The following is a 23,058-nucleotide window of genomic DNA, read 5'->3' on the forward strand; positions in this document are numbered from 1 at the left end:
TCCCAAACCAAGCAAGCCAGTGGTGACAGCGGCGAGAAACAAACTTCACCAATTGACGAAAGTGAAGGTAAAAAAAACTTGAGTTATGATGTGCTAAAGGGCCCATATTATACCGTTTGTTTTTGACTTTTTCATATATATTTTAGGTATACTTATTCTTTTTTAGTTTTTCTCTCAGACATAATCAGGTTTTAATCTTCTGATATGTTATCTTCTACTTTTTTCTAAATATGTATCGACCATGATTACATTACATGATCATGATTGATTTAATTAACCCAGTCACTTGCACTTTGGAAAAATCTAGCATTGCGATGTTTTGTGTTTTCATATATTGCAATATGAATACATATTCACCAGATGACTTGATTGAGATTGATTGGGATGATTCTGCAAGGGAATGCATCTGCATAAAGTATAATAAACAATCTACAAGCATGGGCGCAGTCGGTGCAAGTCACAGCAAGAAGGTCGCTGGTTCGAGCCTCGGAGTCTGCATGTTTGTCCAAAGACATGTGCTATATGTAATTGGGTAAGCTAAATTGTCCGTAGTGTTTGTGTGTGAATGAGAGTGTATGGATGTTTCCCAGTGATAGGTTGCAGCTGCAGGCATCCGCTGTGTAAAACATGGATAAGTTGGAGGTTCATTCTGCTGTGGCAATCCCAGATTAATAAAGGGACTAAGCCGAAAAGAAAATGAATGAATCTACAAGCAATAAAGAAAATACAATAAAGAAAAAGACACACATTCTTTCTATCATTCATTTACTAATTTGTTTTCCTTCGGCTTAGTTTCTATTTCAGAGGTCACCACAGCAGACTGAACTGTCAACAATTCCAACATGTATTTTACACAACGGATGCCCTTCCAGCTGCAACCCAGTACTGGGAAACACCCAAACACACCCATACACTATGCACAATTTATTTTATTCAATTCACTTATAGCACATGTCTTTGGACTTGTGGGGGCACCCGCGGAGGAAACCCACACAACAACACAGGGAGAACATGCAAACTCCACACAGAAATGCAAACTGACATAGCCAGGACTCAAACCATCGACCTTCTTGCTGTGAGGCTAAAGTGCTTACCCCGGAGCCACCATGTCGCCCTACCATAAACATATGCCAACTATTTATTTCGATTAAATTACTGGTAGGGACATTTCAGTAATTGGTGGATATTGGTGGGCACACGACCCCTCCATGCATGCCAATTCTACGCCCCTGATTTCAAACTACTAAAATGTCAATAAAAGTCACTTTTAAGAATTTACAGTTGAATTTTCAACATCAAAAGTCGACATAGCAGGTCCAATAAAGCAATTCACAGCTGTAAATAATCGTAAAACACTTGTCAATCACCAAATACAGAAACTGTTAATTAACAGATATTTTTACAGTGGAGGAACAAAAAATATACAATGGAAGTCAATGGCTGCTTTTTTCAGCATTCTACAGTGTATCTTCTATTAATGACAATTAATATTCATTAATTTACTTTTCAACTTAGTCCCTTTATTTATTTTGGGTCGCCACAGCAGAATGAACCAGCGACCTTCTTGCTGTGAGGTGATTGTGCTACCCACTGTGCCACCGTGTTGCAGTTATTACGATGACTCGACTGATCTTCACGGTTGCTTCGCGTTCCAGTCTCCTTGTATCTTGTGTTTGCACTCAGTTTACTGCCCTTCACCCAGTGCAAACACAGATACACGGAGACGCGAGCGCGAAGCAGCCATGAAGACCAGTCGAGTCATCAAGCAGATCGCTCGGCTCGTCTGTGTTTGTGCTCAGTAAACAGCGGAGGGTGAACTGATGACCTTCTCGGCCAATCACAAGCTATTCTGTTGATCACGTGAACACAATGGCAAATCAGCACTGTTTTAAGAAAGCCATCAACAGTGCCTTAAATGTTAGCGGGAATTGATGGTTTTTTCTTTTAATTCAGTATCGTGACAAGTCTAATATAATGAAAGAATCAGTTCATTAACTCGCATTTGATAAATGGCGTCTAAAACGTGTGTTTGGGAAAGAAAACGCTAGCTAACTAGTGCCATTTCCCTTAACTTAGCTGAAAATGAGCTCTGATATCCCTTTTATTTTCACCATTCATTAACTCACCCTACTGAAAAAAACAGCTTAAACTAGCCTAGGTTGGTTGGCTGGTTTTAGCTGGTCTACCAGCCTGGTTTTAGAGGGGTTTTGGCCATTTCCAGCCTGGTTTCCAGCCATTTCCAGCCTGGTTTTAGCTGGTCAGGCTGGGAGATGACCAGCTAAAACCAGCTTGACCAGCCTTGCCAGGCTGGGAGCCCAGCCAAAACCAGCTATGTCCAGCTTAAACCAGGCTGGTTTTAGCTGGATTTAACTGGTTATTTTCCAGCCTGACCAGCTAAGACCAGGCTGGAAATGGCTGGAAACCAGCCTGGAAATGGCCAAAACCCCTCTAAACCAGGCTGGTCATCCAGCTAAAATCAGCCAACCAGTCTAGGCTGGTTTAAGCTGGATTTTTCAGCAGGGATAATGAACGGCTTGAATATTGATAGTATCAGTGCTGTATGTGTAAAGCCTGAACAAATGGACAGTTTTATGTGTGTAAATCTTAGGATATTTTCTCCTTCAGAAAACTAACATGAAAGTAAACAGGGATAATACAGTTCAAGATGTTCTGTGAATTACAAACGTATTTCATTATCAAGTTTCATTCGCAGATGAAAGAAAAAAAATAAAACAAATTTAAATTGGGGTTATACATAATAATAAAAAACGATCCAAATTATGTCTAAAGTACATCAAACATAATCGATTACATGTTTTGAAAACGACCGGAAGTGAACGCGCGTGACGCAAATCACATGACTGCTGTCAACATCCAGCATGGCGGACGCGGACAGCCAGAGATGTGTGAGCGCTTTATTAAACGGAATAACGCAGAGACTTTATTACGGAAACACCGAAATAACGGAGGAGTTTCTGAAGAATGAGCTATACGCGGAGATGACGGAGGACGAGTTCCGTGCGCTTCACGACAAGATGAGGTCGCTTCTGAAGGTACTTAAGTAAATTTCTCCTCTACCGATGCTCTCATGATCATTTAACATTAAAAGCACCGAAGTTTAGTGCTGTTTTTGTAGTATTTGTTCAGTAAAATACAAGCGGAAATATTTCATAGAAATCCTTCATTCAACTAGAGTGCAGATGTAGACTGCGCTGTTATCTGTCAACCGCTAGAGAGCAGCAGAGTACTTGTGTCGCCAATGAAAGTTTCCATTCATATTAGTACTGTATTATATTTGTAGACAGTTTGTAGGGATGGGGAGAGTATTTATGATACATGTATTTTAAATACGTATTTTAAATACGTATTTTAAATACAAAATAGTATGTTGTAATTTGTTTTTGATATGGTTTATGAAAATAGGTTAATATTTTGTATCAAAATACTTCCCAACAAACACATCTACGTGTAGAGACTTATGTGCTCGCTTCATTGCTACAACGTAGAAACGTAAGACGTGAGAAGGCTGTAGCAACGTTTTCATGTGACATTCAGCAACCGCGAGACGACGTTCTTACTACATGTAATAATGCTTTTTTTCCTGAGAGTTTATCAATACTGCCTAGAATACAGGATAAGCAGTAATAATTTTCCAGTATTGCTTGATATTAAATATTGTTCATTCAATTTTCCTATTTAATTTAACAACTGCATGTGTAAGCTTGAGTTGTAAAAATGCCACACAAATGAATATAATCAAACATTTTTATTATACATTTCACAACTTTTAATACATACAGTGCACATCTAATTATAAGCAAACAGTATAGAATAAAGTTTAGATTGCATTAAATAACTATATATAAATAAACTCAAAGGGTAGGCTAAATGTAAATTGAGAAAGTAAACAAACAAGAGTAGTAAACAAGAAAGCATTAAAAAATGAATAAATAAATTAATCAATCAATAAAAAAAAAGAAATAATAAATAAATTAATTAAAATGCAGACAGTACATTAAAGCACTGGACTGGAGAACACAGCAGACCGGGGAGTGCAGCTGAAGACCAGGTGTAGTTGTTGGTTCGGAGAAAGCAGTCACAGAAAGAAATCCAACAGAGAATCCAGTTCAGAGATGGATCCACAGCAGCCACAAGTCAAAATAGGCAGTGAAAAGAGAAAACAGATCAGAGCTTGACACAACAACTTTTTACAAGGTTGGTACAACATTGTAGGAAGGTCGTTACGTTGAGGCATCTTTGTGTGTTTGTTGGGTTGTCTTGTATTGTTACTTTTTAAAAAAAATTTATTGCATGACAAAAACAATAGTATACAAAAATGAGGAACACAATGTTTACGTTTTTTTTTTTTTACATCAAAGGAACAAATCAGTAGAAAAAATAAATAAACTTACAGGGGATATAGAAATTACAAGAAATTTGTATATCCAAAATTGCATACATTCTTATAGCTTTTTATATTTTGTGTCTTTTAGGGTTTCAATATAATGCTTAAGATCAATTTTAAACAAATGAATATTAGGCTTATCACTTGACCATTTTTGTTTGTGTTCATGGTACTTCCCATATATTATCATTAAATTAATAAACAAATTCTGCTCCAAAGTTTTGTTATTATTGTTGTAAATCAAAAAAATATCTTTACAAGAAAACTAAATTTTGAATTTTGTAGTCTTGTATTGTATGTAATAAGTCTTCAGGGTGACATCATAAAAATGTGGCCTCAGATCGGTGCTTTCTCAGTTAATGTCAAAGCTTGAGATCAGACTAGAACATTGATTAATATTGAAGTTGATCATTGCTTGAAGTACGGATGGAAATTTTGAATCACATATAAAGAAAGTAACAGACATATAGCAAGAGTAGATTCAGGAGCTAGTCAACTTAAGAGAGGAAAATAAGACAAACAACATAAAGTCCTAAAGTGGTGATAACTAAACACTTTATTGGCTGCTTCAAATGCCAGTAGCTGATCTGCAGGTGCTCTTTATAGTTAATTACAAACTTTGACAAAATCAGCATGAGACAAACATATTTAATAATACTCCAGTCTACAAATTGGTCAAAAACTCCCAACTCAGGTTTTATAGCAACAAAATCAAAACTAATTTTTTAGATATTGTGTTTTATATTGTGTATTAAAGAGCACAACTGCAAAAAAGAAAAAGAAAACAGGATTTATAGAAATGACTAAAACTGGAGGTATACATTGAGATTTCAATTGCAAAAATTAAAAAATAAGACTTTTAAAAGATGGTGGCAATTTTCACAATCTAGAGATATAGTATAATATCTGCTTTAAATGGGTTTTACAGTGATTAAAGGGATCATTTTCAAGACAGGACTTTCTGAATGGAATTTGTACAAAATCTATACTAAAATCAAAGAGAAACACAAGTTACGTTTTTATGAATACCTCCTCATGTACAGTAGAATAATAATAATAATAATTCCTTACATTTTTAAATAGCGCTTTTCTGGGCTCTCAGAGCGCTTTACACATAGGGAGTAATCTCCTCATACACCACCAGTGTGCAGCATCCACCTGGATGACACGACGGCAGCCATTTTGCGCCAGACCACACACCATCTGATTGGTGGAGAGGAGACAGAGTGATGAAGCCAATTATGATCTGGGGATGATTAGGAGGCCAGATTTTTGGCTAGGTTGCCGGGGTTAAGCCCCTACTCTTTTTCGAAGGACATTTTGGGATTTTTAACAACCACAGAGAGTCAGGACATCGGTTTAACGTCTCATCCGAAAGACGGCGCTCACTGAGCAGTATAGAGTCCCTATCACTTTACTGGGGCATAAGGACCCGCACAGACCACAGGTTGGGTGCCCCCTGCTGGCCTCACCAACACCACTTCCGGCAGCAACCTAGCTGCTTAGCTTCAGTGGGCAACCATCTTCCCGAGGCCTTCAGACTATGCAGAGTCACTGATTCGATCCAAGACCAACGACGAGATGATCCCAAGGTTTCCATATCCTGGACCAGGCCGTATCCTGAGCAGCTACTGTGGTGTTCATGGAGGAGTGGAGAACATGAGACTGATTCCTGTGACGCTCCAGAGACAGACGAGTCTTCGCTGAGGCCAGCTTCCAGCCTCCGCCGCTGAGGCTGCAGCTCTGCACAAGACGTTTGGCCAGCGGAGAAATTAAAATGGTCATGCCCAACTGAGTCTGGTTTCTCTCAAGGTTTTTTTTTCTTCACTTTTTCTGCCAATTAGTGAAGTTTTTTTTCCCTCTCCGTTGTCAGAACAAACCATCATTATACAATAACTTGCCCAATTACCCTGTCCTGCCTAGTTAACCTAATTAACCTAGTTAAGCCTTTAAATGTCACTTTAAGCTGTATAGAAGTGTCTTGAAAAATATCTAGTCAAATATTATTTACTGTCATCATGGAAGCTAAAATAAATCAGTTATAAGAAATTAGTTATTAAAACTATTATGATTAAAAATGTGTTGAAAAAAATCTCTCTGTTAAACAGAAATTGGGAAAAAAAAATAAACAGGGGGGCTAATAATTCAGGGGGGCTAATGATTCTGACTTCAACTGTACAACCTAATCTTTGTGTCTTTTCTTCAGTCTATTGCATCAGCAGACATGGACCAGGCACAGCTGGAGGCTTTCTTGACGGCGCAGACTCGGAAGCAGGGAGGTGGAGCTGTGAGTCCAGAGCAGGCGGCTGCTCTGGCACGCTTCTGGAAGACCCACCGGTCACGGGTACGAGAGAGCCTGCTGGCCCAGAGCCGCTGGGAGCCGGGCCTCCGGGGCCTGAAGTGGAGGGTGGATCTGCACACATCGGCCAGCAGGGGGCAGGTGTCCAGCAGCCCTGTGGCTCTGGTGGAGTTGGAGCTCGGTCGCACTGGAGAGGTGAGAAAAATGAAGACTCGATTTGTACAGAAATCTGTGTCATCCTCCTGTTTATACATGTGACCAATGCATGTGAGAAATCCATTCTGAATTTTCAAAATGCATTGCTATTCCCTCTTGAATTGATTCTGAGCTTAGTTTTGAACAGCAGATGGCGCTCTAGGCTAGTTTTGAACAGCAGATGGCGCTCTAAGCTAGTTTTGAACAGCAGATGGCGCTCTGGGCTAGTTTTGAACAGCAGATGGCGCTCTAGGCTAGTTTTGAACTGCAGGCGGCGCTCTAAGCTAGTTTTGAACAGCAGACTGCACTCTAGGCTAGTTTTGAACAGCAGACGGCACTCTAGGCTAGTTTTGAACAGTAGACGGCGCTTTAGGCTAGTTTTGAATTGCAGATGGCGCTCTAGGCTGGTTTTGAACAGCAGATGGCGCTCTAGGCTAGTTTTGTACAGCAAGCGGTGCTCAAGGCTAATTGTAAACAGCAGATGGCGCTCTAGGCTAGTTTTGAACAGCAGACTGCACTCTAGAGTAGTTTTGAACAGCAGAGGGTGCTCTAGGCTAGTTTTAAACAGCAAACGGAGCTCTAGGCTAGTTTTAAACAGCAGAGGGTGCTCTAGGCTGGTTTTGAACAGCAGATGGCGCTCTAGGCTAGTTTTGTACAGCAAGCGGTGCTCAAGGCTAATTGTAAACAGCAGATGGCATTCTAGGCTAGTTTTGAACAGCAGATGGTGCTCTATGCTAGTTTTAAACAGCAAACAAAGCTCTAGGCTAGTTTTGAACAGCAGAGGGTGCTCTAGGGTAGTTTTGAACAGCACACAGAGCTCTAGGCTAGTTTTAAACAGCAAACGGAGCTCTAGGCTAGTTTTAAACAGCAAACGGAGCTCTAGGCTAGTTTTGAACAGCAAAGGGTGTTCTAGGCTAGTTTTGAACAGCAAACGGAGCTCTAGGCTAGTTTTGAACAGCAAACAGAGCTCTAGGCTAGTTTTAAACAGCAAACGGAGCTCTAGGCTAGTTTTGAACAGCAAACGGAGCTCTAGGCTAGTTTTAAACAGCAAACGGAGCTCTAGGCTAGTTTTGAACAGCAAACGGAGCTCTAGGCTAGTTTTGAACAGCAGACGGGTGTTGTCTTTTTATATTGGCTGTATGAACTGTAAAGAGAATTATGGCACCTCGTTGTACACAGCTTAAAAACACTTCACTGATTATTAACAGTTCAATAAGTCACAGAGCATCACTGAGAAGAATAAAGATGGATAAATAGATTTATTTCCTTGCTCGGTCCTGGTGCATTGTTTCCTGCATATTTTTGCATGCTAGATCAAGTGTGTACGAGTTTTGATCTTGAATAGTGTCTGATCATTGGTAAAAGCACACACCTATAAATATGTGCCGACATGCCCCGAAAAATAAAGTTACGCCATTCTGTGGTTTGAGTTCACATTGGCAGATGTTGTGACATGTTGAGTGTCTTTTCTAAGATGTATATGTAGAGAAAGTATGCATTGTTTTTAATTGCTGGTGCTGTGTAAAATCACTATAAGCGAACTTAGTTGAAGCAGAGAAGAAACGCTGAATTTTAAGACAGCATTTTTAACAAATAGCCTAATGATGAAATCATTTTGCGTTAGTAAATGGGCAAAAATGATGGTGAATTATATACTTAAGCAGTTAAGTATTATAGACGATTTCAATGTTGTCATGCCATTGGCTGATGAACATTTCCTGCTAGTTATCAAACTATTTCATAACTGTAACAGAAGGCAATTCAATCATAACTTAATGTTAAAACAGCTATCATAACATTATTAATCAATATTTGGCTCTTTCTAGACTCAAAAATGTAAAACAGGAAATATGTTGTTTTTTTTACATCTCTCAAAATGGTCTATAGATGTTAAATATTATGCAACAGGGCTCGAAATTAACCTTTTTGCTTGGTAGCACTGATGCTCCTAACTTTTAAATTTAGGAGCATCAGCCAATATGTAGTCGCACCCACCAATTATGAGCACCGTTAATACAAGTTTTATATTAACAGATTTATTGCATTTGAAATTTAATCCTACCTAACAAACAAACAAAAACCCACCAGCCCTGCACACACTGCTGGACATGAATCTGAGTTAACGATAATAACTTTGCTGTGTACTCACTGGTGGTGTCTGATATTGCAGTATTATGAGTAAATGTGTGAAAATTTATATTTATTCAGTTTTTAAATTACCTACAGTAATATTATTAACTAATATGAAAATATTCATATCAATTATTTACAATATAGTTTGTAAAGTCATATTTTTGTCTTTTAGTAGATCTATTATATGAGAGACTTGCTTTGTTTACCAAATAAAGTGGATCTAATTGGATTTGCAATGTAAACATTAAATAAAAGTTAAAAAGGTATTACTTTTTATTTAATATATTAAGGTTTTAGTTATGATACTTCCAAAATCATTCCGCATAAATCCGCAGATTTTTAACACAGTTCTGCGCAGAAATAGCTAAAAATATCCGCAGATTCTGTCTGGCCCTACATATAACTTACTATTTGCATACATCATCTTAATAGAAAGCTGCAATATTAGTTTAATCTTAGTGAATGCAAGCTCTTTTACCAGGGTGTATATGCAGTGTTACATTTTACTCCCAAAATATTTTGAGGTCGCATAGATAAACTTTTAGGTGCATGTTCGATTCAAATGTTCACTATTTTCAGCTCTGTGCAACTCTTGTATGCATTATTACCAGCTGTGTTTTAATTAAATACAACAGTGAAATTACTTGATGAGGTTTAACGATTATCCAGATGTTTTGAATAATCTGTAACCTCACAGCTTACATTGTTTTTATAGTCTTCACTCTGACAGCATGGCATGTTGTTGCGTGTCAGACAACCTGTCAGACTAGTGTTTCTTAAGAATTAGATGTACAACACAATGCAAGCCGAGCTGTTTTATTGGTACCGAAATATGAATTACTCCTGAAATGACCAAACTTACTGACAAACAGACTTCTTAACTGAAGCAAAAAAGGTTTACTATAGTTTTTGCTATTTAAATTATAACATACATTTGCTTTACAAGTGTTGATTGACAGATGTTCAGATTTATTGTTTAATGTTCTGTAATTGTATTTATCTGAACTGCATTGAAAAAATGTTGAAAGCATGAATGAATTATAATGAAAATTATATAGCTGTGGTACAAGCGGAATAACAGCTTATTCTCCATCTTCAGTGGTCTTTTTTACCAACTTGGGACTTTATTATTGGTTATTTATTTAGAAACATTAATTATAAATAATTATTTTTATATATTAATGTATATATTGTGTATTATTATTTAATTTATCAATTTTACTATATTTTACATTTGTTATTATTAAAGTTTTTATATATATATTTTTTTTTAACCATAGACTGTAAAAATTATGGATGTAGTATCACCCATACATTACTGAAGAACTCAAATGAACCTACAAGTGGATGTGGCCAACCGTAAAGCCACATAAAACAAAACAAAAATACGACGTAAATACCGAGTTCAGCGGCTAATCAGCCGGAATCAGCTGAGGTGACGTGACACAACCAGCGAGACCTAGCTGTCACGATTTCGATGAATTGGAGTTTCAGTTACTTCCGTATTAGCTACACGAGGGAAAGCGGGATGTTGCTGCTTGTTTTTAACACAGGAAATGCATGAAACCACAAAAAACGTACTTTTGTAGTTTCTAGGTTAAATAAACACTAGGGAGCAGTATGAAGACAACAGCTTTTGTTCTTTTCACACTAATGATATTTACATGGACGTATTATCAATGAATGGAATTTTATTTTCGTGCAGTTCTTTACACAACACCAAATAAGTGCCACAAAATAACGATTTCTATGATTTTTGATCAAATATTTGCATAAGAGTTTTACTGATTCGCGATATTAGAAAAATCTAGTATTGCAATATCTTGTGTTTTTATATATTGCGACATGCATACATTTTCCCCTGATGACTTATATGAATATAATAAACAATCTACAAGCATAGATAAATACAATAAAGAAAAAGACACCAATGTAATGTAAAATATTTGATGGTTTTCTGAAGAGTATTCATGTACAGTAATCGAATATACAAATGTAAAATAATACTGCATAATCTTCATTTTATAAATAATTCAATAAATCGAATCATTAATGAAGTTACAAATGGTGCAATTTCATATGCCCGAACGCTTTCCAAATGCTCATACATCAACAGGAATCAGAAACCCATGCAGATCAGAAACGATAATCCCGACTCAACATTGCATATCCTGCGATGTGAATATCGCAAATGATCACATTGCGATTTCTATGCTACAACCATATATTTTGCAGCCCTAACGACATCTCCTACTTATTCTGGACGTTTACAAAAAGCACGTTTAACTGAAACGTACAGCAAAATGTACCACAAGCAACGCGTTTCAAATTCGCAAAAATGTACTCGGCGCACTCTAGTGGATTTGTCATCTGAAACGTGCAACGAAACATACGCAAAACAACATATATCAGATGAAAAATGCAGGGCTGAGGCATGTATATCTAAAGACTTCATTGACATATCTGTGTGATCTAAATTACTTTGGCCATCATTTAATAAATGGTTATTATCTATGAAAACCTTCTGTGTAGTAGTTAAACTTGCCATAAAGCCTGAAACGCATGAGGTTTTGATGGAGCTTCATTTCCAGTGAAATCAAGAGGTCTGAGATGCAGGAAACAGAGACCCATTAGTGAAATTAGCCTTCATTACTTTACCATTAAGACTTTCCCTCGTGTCATTTCCTGAGAAGATTATTTTAGGATTATTATTAGTGGTGTAAACGCATATTTCCACAATTTTAAGCAAATACAGCATTGTTTTAACACTCTTTATGCCAGATAAATAAAATCTAGCCCCGGACGCTAGATCCTGCCAGAATATGTCTGTTTTTCTGGGTATCCAGACAACAAGCCAGCGGAGCCTCCCAATACCCAAACCTGTACAAATCAATATAGGAGTTGACTGAGAAAACCAGAGAGAAGCAGAAGCAGGAGACAAAGTAATGATGATAAAGAAAATGCAGTTTATTGAATAATCTTAGTTGCGTATGATTCAATGCTCAGACTTTGTCTGACCAGGATAAATCCAACAAGTGTTATTATACCACAAGCAACAGCAATGGAAAATTACTGCTTCACAACATTGTCCAGTGACAATACAGACCTTGAAATGAAGACATTCTCTTATCTCTTACTTATGAAAACAAGTGTTGCTTGAATCCACACAGTCATAAAATTATAACAATATGGAAAAATGAATTAATAATAAAGCAATACTTGTAGAAAAATTGTAATAATATAAAAACATAATAAAATGACAAATAATAATCAATAATAATAATAATAATAATAATAATAATAAATCATTAACTAATAATCAATCAAATGATATAATGATAATTATATAAATAACTGATCATATCATTAAATAAATTTCCCAGAGATGGGTTGTGGCTGGAAGGGCATCTGCTGCGTAAAACATGTGCTGGATAAGTTGGCGGTTCATTCCACTGTGGCGACCCCAGATTAATAAAGGGACTAAGCCGAAAAGAAAATGATTGAATGAATGATTAAATAAAATAATTAAATGAAAAATAAATGAATAAAAACTATTTAAAATAAAACACAACACAAACGAATGGTTGGTTTTTGAAACAACACGCACAAATACTTTTGCTACAAGGATTCTCAGACTCTTAGTTAGATTCTTCACCACTTAAAGTGATAGTTCACCCAAAAATGAAAATTTCTATCATCATTTACTCTCCTTTTACATGTTTCTAACCTTTATTAGTTTGTTTCTTTTGTTAAACACAAAAGAAGATATTTTGAAAAATGTCAGAAACCAGTAACAATTGACATTCCACTCTATGTTCCTACTATGGAAGTCAATGGTTTCAGTTTTTCAGCTTTCTTCAAAATATATTTGTGTGTGTGTGTGTGTGTGTGTGTGTGTGTGTGTGTGTGTGTGTGTGTGTGTGTGTGTGTGTGTGTGTGTGTGTGTGTGTGTGTGTGTGTGTGTGTGTGTGTGTGTGTGCGTGTGTGCGTGTGTGCGTGCGTGCATGTGTGTGTTCAACAGAAGAAAGAAACTCAGTTAAGTTGTAAATTAAAATAGTGATTAAATGGGTGAACTGTCCCTTTAAGTTGACAAATCTATTTTTTTGCTTCTTCATTTGAACAAATTGATATTGATTCTTCAATCCTTACATCATTTTAGTCTCTATTTCACTTGATGCATTAATAAAACATCACTTGGCATTATGTAGCACATCTCCTGTCTAATAATGGCAGGGAGCTTTGTGTTTTGAAGTAAAGTCTCATCTTTCAAAGTCTGTTCATTTTCATCAGGAAGTTCAAACAATAAATGCAGTTTTGACTTAGGCTGTGTATTGGCATCAATTAGGTGATTCATTTAGATTCTTATTTATGTTTATGCCATTTGATTTAATATCACGTATCACTGTTTAATTTTAAATGTTAGATATTATACGCATATAGTGTTTTTAGTGTGCGAGACTAGTCAAGTTGACTAGTTAACAATATGGTTATGCAAGTCCACACTAGATATACTAGTCCCTCCCTGTTTTTTATGTTCAGATCACTGTCACGTTAATGTAAAATTAATGACACATTTTTTATAAAGCGTTTTCAAACACTGAGCAGTTGCCTTATAATGCATAGCAATGACTTTACGTTTTATGATTGATGTTAATTCACTTTTTGTTTAAAAATTATTTATTATTTATATTTATATTATTATATATATTATTATAATTATATTATTCAGTTACTTTGTCTGTATTGATGGATTAAATAGTCTTACGATGAATAAAGATACTGAAGTTTAAGTTATAATGAAATTGCATGTCTTTTTTTCACCAGCTTAATTGATTCACAGATTTTTTTAAAGGCTATTTTAACTCTTTCCCCACCAGCATGTTGAATATACACTACCTGACTAAAGTCTTGTCACCTATCGAAGTTTTAGAGACAACAAATAATAAGTTGACTTCTAGTTGATCATTTGGTATCAGAAGTGTCTTATATGACAGGCAAAGGCCTCTAGATTACGCTTATTTTACCAAAATATAATACGATCATGCTTTGTTTTAACTATTTCATTAGGACAGTAAGGTTTGACTTTGCTTAGACAAAAGTCTTGAAACTTAACAGAAATAATGTCCAGTATAGAATATAAAGTCATGCTGCAGTGGAAACAGAATGAATATTGTGTTTGACTCCATCATGAGCTTGGAGGACTGCATCCACACATCTCTACAACGACTCTAATCACTTATTAATAAAGTCATCTGGAATGGCAAAGAAAGCGTTCTTGCAGGACTCCCAGAGTTCATCAAGATTCTTTGGATTCAGCTTCAAAGCCTCCTCCTTCATCTTACCCCAGGCATGCTCAATAATGTTCATCTCTGGTGACTGAGTTGGCCATTCCTGGAGCACCTTGACCTTCTTTGCTTTCAGGAGCTTTGATGTGGCGGCTAAAGTATGAGGAGCGCTATCCTGCTGAAGAATTTACCCTCTCCTGTGGTTTGTAATGTAATGGGCAGCACAAATGTCTTGATGCCTCAGGCTGTTGATGTTGCCATCCACTCTGCAGATCTCTCGCAAGCCCTCATACTGAATGTAACCCCAAACCATGATTTTTCCTTCACCAAACTCGACTGAGATTTCTGTGAGAATCTTGGGTCCATGCGTTTTCCAGTAGGTCTTCTGCAGTATTTGTGATGATTGGGATGCAGCTCAACAGATGATTTGTCTGAAAAATCAACCTTCTGCCAATTTTCCAAATGATGAACTAGAAGACAAGTTATTATTTGTTGATCCTATAACTGGGATCGACGAGAAGACCTTTGTCAGGTAGTGTGTGTGTCTGTGTCTGTGTCTGTGTCTGTGTGTGTGTGTTTGCGTGCGTGCGTGTGTATTTATAGTTTTTGACAATTTTCACCTAAATTTCACAGCCCTTAGTATACTTTCTACTTGGAATATATGACCATATTATATATCAAAATCAGCCAAGACTCTGATTTAAAACAAAATAAGCATTTTATTTAATTTTTATGTGTTATTTTTTATCAGCACTTGAATGCAGGTAGGTTTAATCAAAACGACAACATTTTTGCCAAAAAACAAAACAAAACAAAACAGGGAAATATAGTTTTTATTCTCAAAGAACTGCATTTTGAAGATATATAGTATATAAGACACACACACACACACACACACACACACACACACATATATACCTTATGTTGTCTTTTAAATAATGCAGTTAAATGAATCTTTTTATATATTTTTAGATATTATATGGTAATTTCAGATTGTCTGGAGGTTCACTAGACTACAGAATGTCCATTTAAATGCATCTGTATATTATTATGCTTGTAAATATAAGATTCATATCCATAATATGGTTTAACCTCAGTGACCAAGATGAGAATGACAACCTCTTTTATTGGTTTATTAGCGTGTCTTTATTCTCAGAGCTTGAGTGGTGTAAGAGGATCCTCCGCTATACTGTACGTGTCTTTCAGCCTGTGTGTTTGTCTTTCTGAGTGCTCTAATTGTTTGGTTTCATGCGTGCCGTGTGCAGACAGATGCATTACACCCTGTGTGTGTCATTCATGCTCTCAGAAAAGACGAGTATTGAGTGTTGAGTTCTCAGAAAAGCCAACTGATGCAGAAACTAGACAAGTCTTTCTTCATTCTGGGTCACGGCATCAGTTTCAGAAAGGAAAACACACACAGACAAACACAAAACACAAGATTTGATAATTTTGCAGACCTGTTGTCCAGTGAGATTTCTGATATCACTATTTGATTTGATTTAATTAGTTACATATATACATATATATATATATACCTTTGTATATTTTTTAAGCTTTTTATTTTATTTTAGTTTTATATTATTCATTCATAAATTTTTTTGGCATTGTCCCTTTATTAGTCAGCGGTCGCCACAACGAAATGAATACCAAATTATCCAGCATATGTTTTTTGCAGCAGATGCCCTTTAAGCTGCAACCCAGCACTGGGAAACACCCATACATTCTTGCACTGACACACATACACTACGGCCAATTTAGCTTATTCAATTCCCCTGTAGTGCATATACTTGGACTTGTGGGGGAAACCGGAGCGCCCGGAGAAAACCCACACTAACACGGGGAGAACATGCTAACTCCACACAAAAATGCCAACTGGCCCAGCTGGGGCTCAAACCAGCGACCTTCTTGCTGTGAGGCGAAAGTGCTACGCACTGAGCCACCGTGTCACTTATATTATATTATTTTTTATTTTATTTCAATATTTTTGTATAATTTTGTTTAGTTATATATTTTATTTTATAATTTTTTATTTTAGTTTTTATTCTTTTTGTTTCTTTTACTGTATTATTCTCTTTTATTTTCTTTTATTTGTATATTATATTATATTTTTCTTTTAGTTTTATATTTTATTTTATTAGTTTAGTTTTATATTCGTTTTTCTTTTCCTTTTTTATTCTTTTCTTTTTTAATTTCAAGTTATTTTAAATCGTTCCCTTTTATTTTCTTTTAGTTTTATATTTATTTATTTGTTTTATTTTGGTTTAATTTAGTTTAGTTTTATACTCTTTTATTATTTTTTATTTTAGTTTTATATTCTTTTATTTATTTATTTGTTTATTGTATTATTCTCTTTTAGTTTTTTGTTTTTATTTTATATTCACTACTCTAAATTGAATATTACAGTAGACATATAAACAAAATGCCCAGAACCTGGAAAATAATAAATAAACAACAAACAAAAAAGACAACAGAGCATTATGCCAGTGGTAATATAGAATGAAGGAAGAGCTTTAACACATTTTTAAGCTAAATAGGTTTAATAACTCATTTTTAATAACTCATTTCTTTTGTCTTTGCCATGATGACTACATATTATTTTTTTAGCCAATTTTTTTCTATTGGTGGTTCATTTTGCTGTGGTGACTCCAGATTAATGAAGGGACTAAGCCGAAAAGAAAATGATGGAATGAATGAATTCTTTCTATATTTATTATAAATTTTTCTAGTGTTTTTTAACTTAAAGTGCAATTTAAAGGTTTGATTATGCTTAATTTAGACTATAATTAAGTAAACTATAGAAAATCATTGGACAAAAATGGTTTGTTCTGTAGCCAATCTGGAAAAAGAAATTTTAATACTTACCATAGCAGGTTTTATATTCGTACTAATTGTTTTATTTTTATATAACAGCAGATATATAAACATATAATAATATATTATAATAAATACAAAATATATAATTAATTAAATCTGAGAAAGAAAAAATCTATCACATTATAAAAAAGCTTGTATGCTGTTAGGCTTTACAGAGAATAGATCGTCCTTCTGTTTTCCATCAGTTTACCTTGCAGATCAGTCGCGGTCAAGTTAATTAGATTTCACAGACAAATCTGCACACTAATTGTGCTCGTTTATGAACTCGTATCATTGTGTCTGATGTGCGTTCTGATGTGATTATGTTGACTTAAGTCGCTGTCACTATGGTTACAGGTGATGCAATTGATATGGCTATTGTGAGGATACTAAAAGGCCTTGACATCAGTTTTTCACTCGTGCTGGAGGTAAACAGGGCATTTGAAGAGTCATGCTGGTAATCAAATACAGTTGTACTAATATGACAGTGAATACACAGTTGAAGTCAGAATTGTTAACCCTCCTGTATATATTTTTCCCCAATGTCTGTTTAACAGATGTTTTTTAAACACATTTCTAAACATGATAGTTTTAATAACTCATTTCTAATTATTTAAACATAAGTCAATTTATTATAAGCAAACATGAATTAACAGTAAACCGTAATGTATTATTATTTACATTTTTGTCTGTTTAAGAAGACCTATTATGAAAAAATCACTTTTATTAGAGGTTTAAACACAGTTGTGTGTCATCAGTCTGTGAATATAACCAGCTTCTAATGGTAAAAATCTTTATTATAAATAATATCTGCAGAAATTTTGATTGACATTCCCCCTTTGTAGGTGTCATCAGAGGGGGAAAGCCCCGCCCATTAGTGACCATCTCTCCTTCATTAGCATAGGATGTTAGTCCTCTTTTTGAATCTGCCATTATGCTGACACTCAGGCATTTGTAGCTCCACCCTCTTCTAAAAAGAGCTCAATCTCATTCGAATTTAAAGCAACAGTCACCAAAATGGCACAGTTGGGATCAAAACCTAAAAGGGTCAATTTCAGAGAGTTATTAAACCTTATTTGTGTGGTTTGTAGAGCTGAAAGTTCGCATACACACTCCAGGGACATCAGAAATTTAATAAAATGCCCCTTTAATGTATTTGCTTTACGTTTACACATATGGCAAATGATTTTATCCAAACTGACTTAAATTGAGTTGAAAGTACACATTTTGTTAGTTTTTGCTCTCCCTCTAAATCAAACCCACAAGTATTTATGTTGCTACAGGAAAACACAAAATATGTACTGTTGTTGTTTAAGAGTCTATTCATAATTATGAGAAGAATGTCTTAATCTAGTTTTGTCTTACAATTCTGAGGTTTACTTTCCTCATACTTCTGATGTTTACTTTCTCACAATTACTGACCTTCTATCCAGGCCCGGATTAAGAATTCAGCGGCCCCTGGGCACAATGTCTTTGAGGCCCCCTACCTAGCCACACCTCTATAGTTGAATTAAAAAAATAAGATTAATATAATGTTAAAAAAAAAAAATGTATAATGTATTGCCCGCATTTTTAAAATAAATAATTTACAGTACATATATTTTTCTAGTCTTCAAAGATTTAGCTTATTTTTAAAGCATTTAAAACATACTTTGAAAAAAAAAAAATACTTATACAACTAGTGAAAATGAATGGATTTTATTAGACTTAAAATCTAAAGATGTATTTTTGATGTATAACTTCTACAAACTTATAATGCATATGATTTAGATATAACACCTCTCCAATCCAGTTCTATAAATCTGAGTCCTCCATAATACATATGCTTATTAATGATCCTTAGTTGTCTTCCTCGTGACGAAGAGTTGGCAAAATCTGATATGTAGGGGGAAAAAAGAAGAACGTGTTCATCAGACGCTGGATTTGAACCGGGTTCACGATCGATCGCGTCAAAAGGTGTTGCCATGCGCTTTACGAGCTACGCGCTCACGCTGCTGTCTGTTGCACTCTTTAGTTATGTTGTCTCTGTCAATTTAAATGGTGATGAGCGTGAATCGCTTAACTAGCTTTTTCGCTAGCGCTATTTGCGCTCTTTGCACTTAGCCTAAATAGACACTACAAAATCTGCATTTTTCCCCCCTCGCAGGGACCCCAAGTGCGCATGGTCCTCTGGGCTTGTGCCCATAATGCCCATTGGCTAATCCAGCCATGCTTCTATCTCAGTTGTGTATTTATAAGCTTTCCCATAGTTCTGACTTTATTAATCACAGTTTTGTCTTTTGTTTCCTAGAGTTGCAAACTTATAGTTATAACCCAGAATTGCACCAATAAAAGGGCTTTTTATTGATGTTTATGTTTTGCAATTTTGAGGTTTTGTTTTGTTCATGTAATTCTTCATCAAAAACTCAAATTTGTAAGATAAAAAGTTGCAGTTCTCACTCAATGGAAAAAACACTCTACCTGACAAAAGTCTTGTCATGGATCCCTGCTGTAAGAGCAACAAATAATTACTTAACTTTTAGTTAATCATTTGGAAAAGTGGCAAAAGGTCTATTTCTCTGATGAATCATCTGTTGAACAGCATCCCAATCATCACAAATACTGCAGAAGACCTACTGGAACCTACATGGACCCAAGATTCTCATAGATATCAGTCAAGTTTGGTAACGGAAAAATCATGGTTTGGGGTTACATTCAGTATGAGGGCGTGCAACAGATCTGCAGAGTGGATGGCAACATCAACAGCCTGAGGTTTCAAGACATTTGTGCTGCCCTTTACATTACAAACCACAGGAGAGGGTAAATTCTTCAGCAGGATAGCGCTCCTTCTCATACTTCAGCCTCCACATCAAAGCTCCTGAAAGCAAAGAAGGTCAAGGTGCTTCAGGATTGGCCAACCCAGTCACCAGACATGAACATTATTGAGCATGTCTGGGGAAAGATGAAGGAGAAGACATTGAAGATGAAGCCAAAGAATCTTGATGAACTCTGGGAGTCCTGCAAGAATGCTTTCTTTACCATTCAATTCAATTCAATTCAATTCACCTTTATTTGTATAGCGCTTATACAATGTAGATTGTGTCAAAGCAGCTTCACATAAATGGTCATAGTAAATAGGAACAGTGTAGTTCAGTTGTCAGTGTTTAAGTTCAGTTCAGTTTAGCTCAGTTCAGTGTGGTTTAAAAATCACTACTGAGAGTCTAAATATTGAAGAGCAAATCCTATAGATGCGCAGCTCATTCCAGATGACTTTATTAAGTGATTTGAGTCATTGTAGAGATGTATGGATGCAGTCCTCCAAGCTCATGATGGAGTCAGACACAATATTCATTCTTTTTCGACTGCAGCATGACTTTATATTCTATACTGGACATTATTTCTGTTAAGTGACAAGACTTTTGTCTAAGCAAAGTCAGACCTTACTGTCCTAATTAAATAATTAAAAATCAAGACATGATTATATTTTATTTTGGTAAAATAAGCATAATCTAGAGGCATTTGCCTGTCATATAAGACACTTCTGATACCAAATGATCAACTAGAAGTCAACTTATTCCAATACGATATATTGTGCAGCACTAGAAGGAACTCTTTATATTATTAATATTACACAGGGCATAAATGTGTTGTTTGAAAGGTCAGTAATTTCTCCTTCATGCCTCATGTATAAACGGCTCTGTTGTTTCTCTCTCTGTGTCTCCTTCAGGGCTCAGAGTTTGTGTGTGTGGAGTTTGATGAGCAGAAGGTGAATCTGGTGCTGAAAAAGATGGCAGAGCTTCAGGAGAGCATCAACAGCATCGTTCACCGCAGCTAGAGCTTATCCACCTGTGTATGTGTGTGTGTTTGTGTTTGTGTGTGTGTGTGCGTGTTTGTTTGTTTGTAAGTTTGTGTTTGTAATGTTCTGTGTGTGTGTATGTGTTTGTTTGGGTTTGCTTGTATGCGTGTATCTGTGTGTGTGAGATAGTTTGTTTGTATGCACATACTGTGTTTGTGTGTGTACGTTTGTCTGTGTTATGTTGTGCCTTCGTGTGTGCACGTGTTTGGGTTTGTTTATATGTGTGTATCTGTGTGTGTGAGAGTTTGTTTGTATGCACATGTGTGTGCGTTTGTGTGTGTTATGTTGTGCCTTCATGTGTGCACGTGTGTTTGGGTTTGTTTGTATGTGTATCTGTGTGTGAGAGTTTGTGTGTATCTCATGTATGTGTATCTGTGCGTTTTTGTGTGTGCGATTGTGTGTGCATGATGCTGTGCTTGTGTGTGTGTTTTGGGTTAGTTTGTTTGTGTGTATCTGTGTGTGTGTGTGCGTGTGTGCGTGCGTTTATGTGTGCGTGTGTGATGTTGTGCCTGCATGTGTGTGTTTGGGATTGTTTGTGTGTGTATATCTCTGTGCGTGCCTGTGTGTGAGAGAGAGTTTGTGTGTAAGCACATGTATGTGTGTGTGTTGTTGGTGCTGTACGTTATTCTAATAAATAATAATGGTGAAACCTCAAACTTTGACATCAGTTTTAAGAAATCATGAAAAATCATGACAGTATTTCAGGTTGTGTGTTATTTTGGCGTGTGTTTGCTATAAATGCTTGACAAATAACACACAGCAGCTCTGTAGATGATGTGCTTGAACCTGCACAAAGTCTTCATCGTGTTTCGCTCCACTCATCGTGTCCTAGCAAAGCTTTTATATGCGTTTATAAATAAATCTTGATTCGGCAGCACATTTAAGAACACTCAAACATTCTTCAAAGTATCTTACTTTGTGTTCAACAGAACAAAATTAACCTACTCAAACTGGTTTGGACCTAGTAAAGTGTGAGTACATGATGCTGAAGTGTCTCTTTAATGTGTGTGAGTTAATGATTGTCATCTCTGCCGACTGATTCTGGGATCAAGGAAGTGCAGAGAGACACTATAATATCATAATCTGTCTTATCAGCGCTGTTGCTTTTGAGCAAAGGTCATCGCTCTGAAAGTCAAGTCAGAGATACATTGAGAGTTTAGATAAGACCTTTTCCTGTATGCTACAAACTGTACTGTTAAAAATAACATTGTTTAATTTATTATTAACCCGCATGAAAAGTTTGTGTTTGTAGTGTTTATGTATTCAGATTTTAAGGGGAAAGGATTGTATTACATTCACTGACCTTTCAATGTTATTTTGCTTTCATTGTTGAAATTCTATTGGCAGTTACACTCACCGGCCACTTTATTAGGTACACATGTCCAACTGCTCGTTAACACAAATTTCTTATCAGCCAATCACATGGCAGCAACTCAATGCATTTAGGCATGTAGACATGGTCTATGGAGTCAATCTAGGGCCATATATACTTGCAAAATAAAAGAAAGTTTTGCAAACAAAAAATAAAATATCGAGCAAAGAATAAATAAATGCAAATCTCCAAAAATTGCAAATAGAAAATAAATTTTTGAGAAATAAAACTTAATTTTGCTAACAAAAATAAAGAACTACGATAGGAAAATTGGGTAAAAAAACTATATATTTGCAAAACATTTTAAAGCATTAACTTTACAAAACCGGTCCAGTCAATTGTAATGCTCATTTTGATTTGCTTTTAGTCAACCGTGAGTTTGTGAGGCTGTTTTCACTTTGCAATTTTTGGAGATTTGCATTTATTTATTTTTGCACAATACTTTTTTTTTGTTTGCAAAACTTTCTTTTACTTTGCAAGAATATATGGCCCTAGATTGACTCCATAATAATCAAGACGATCAGCTGCAGTTCAAACTGAGCATCAGAATGGCGAGGAAAAGCTGATTTAAGTGACTTTGAACGTGGCATGGTTGTTGGTGCCAGACGGGCTGGTCTGAGTATTTCAGAAACTGCTGATCTACTGGGATTTTCACTCACAACCATCTCTGGGGTTTACAGA

General features: G+C 35.9%; 1 protein-coding gene across 1 annotated transcript; it reads left to right on the plus strand.

Moving 5' to 3' along the window:
* Positions 1-2,861: 2,861 nt before the first annotated feature.
* Positions 2,862-21,661, plus strand: commd1 (copper metabolism (Murr1) domain containing 1; the record flags this gene model as incomplete). The annotated part of the gene is made up of 3 exons (XM_056456516.1): positions 2,862-3,053; positions 6,612-6,899; positions 20,877-21,661. Coding segments are annotated over 3 exons (588 nt in total), but the record flags the coding sequence as incomplete, so codon positions are not given.
* Positions 21,662-23,058: the final 1,397 nt, after the last annotated feature.

Source organism: Danio aesculapii, chromosome 1 (genome assembly GCF_903798145.1).
Source record: "Danio aesculapii chromosome 1, fDanAes4.1, whole genome shotgun sequence".
NCBI classification, from domain to species: domain Eukaryota; kingdom Metazoa; phylum Chordata; class Actinopteri; order Cypriniformes; family Danionidae; genus Danio; species Danio aesculapii.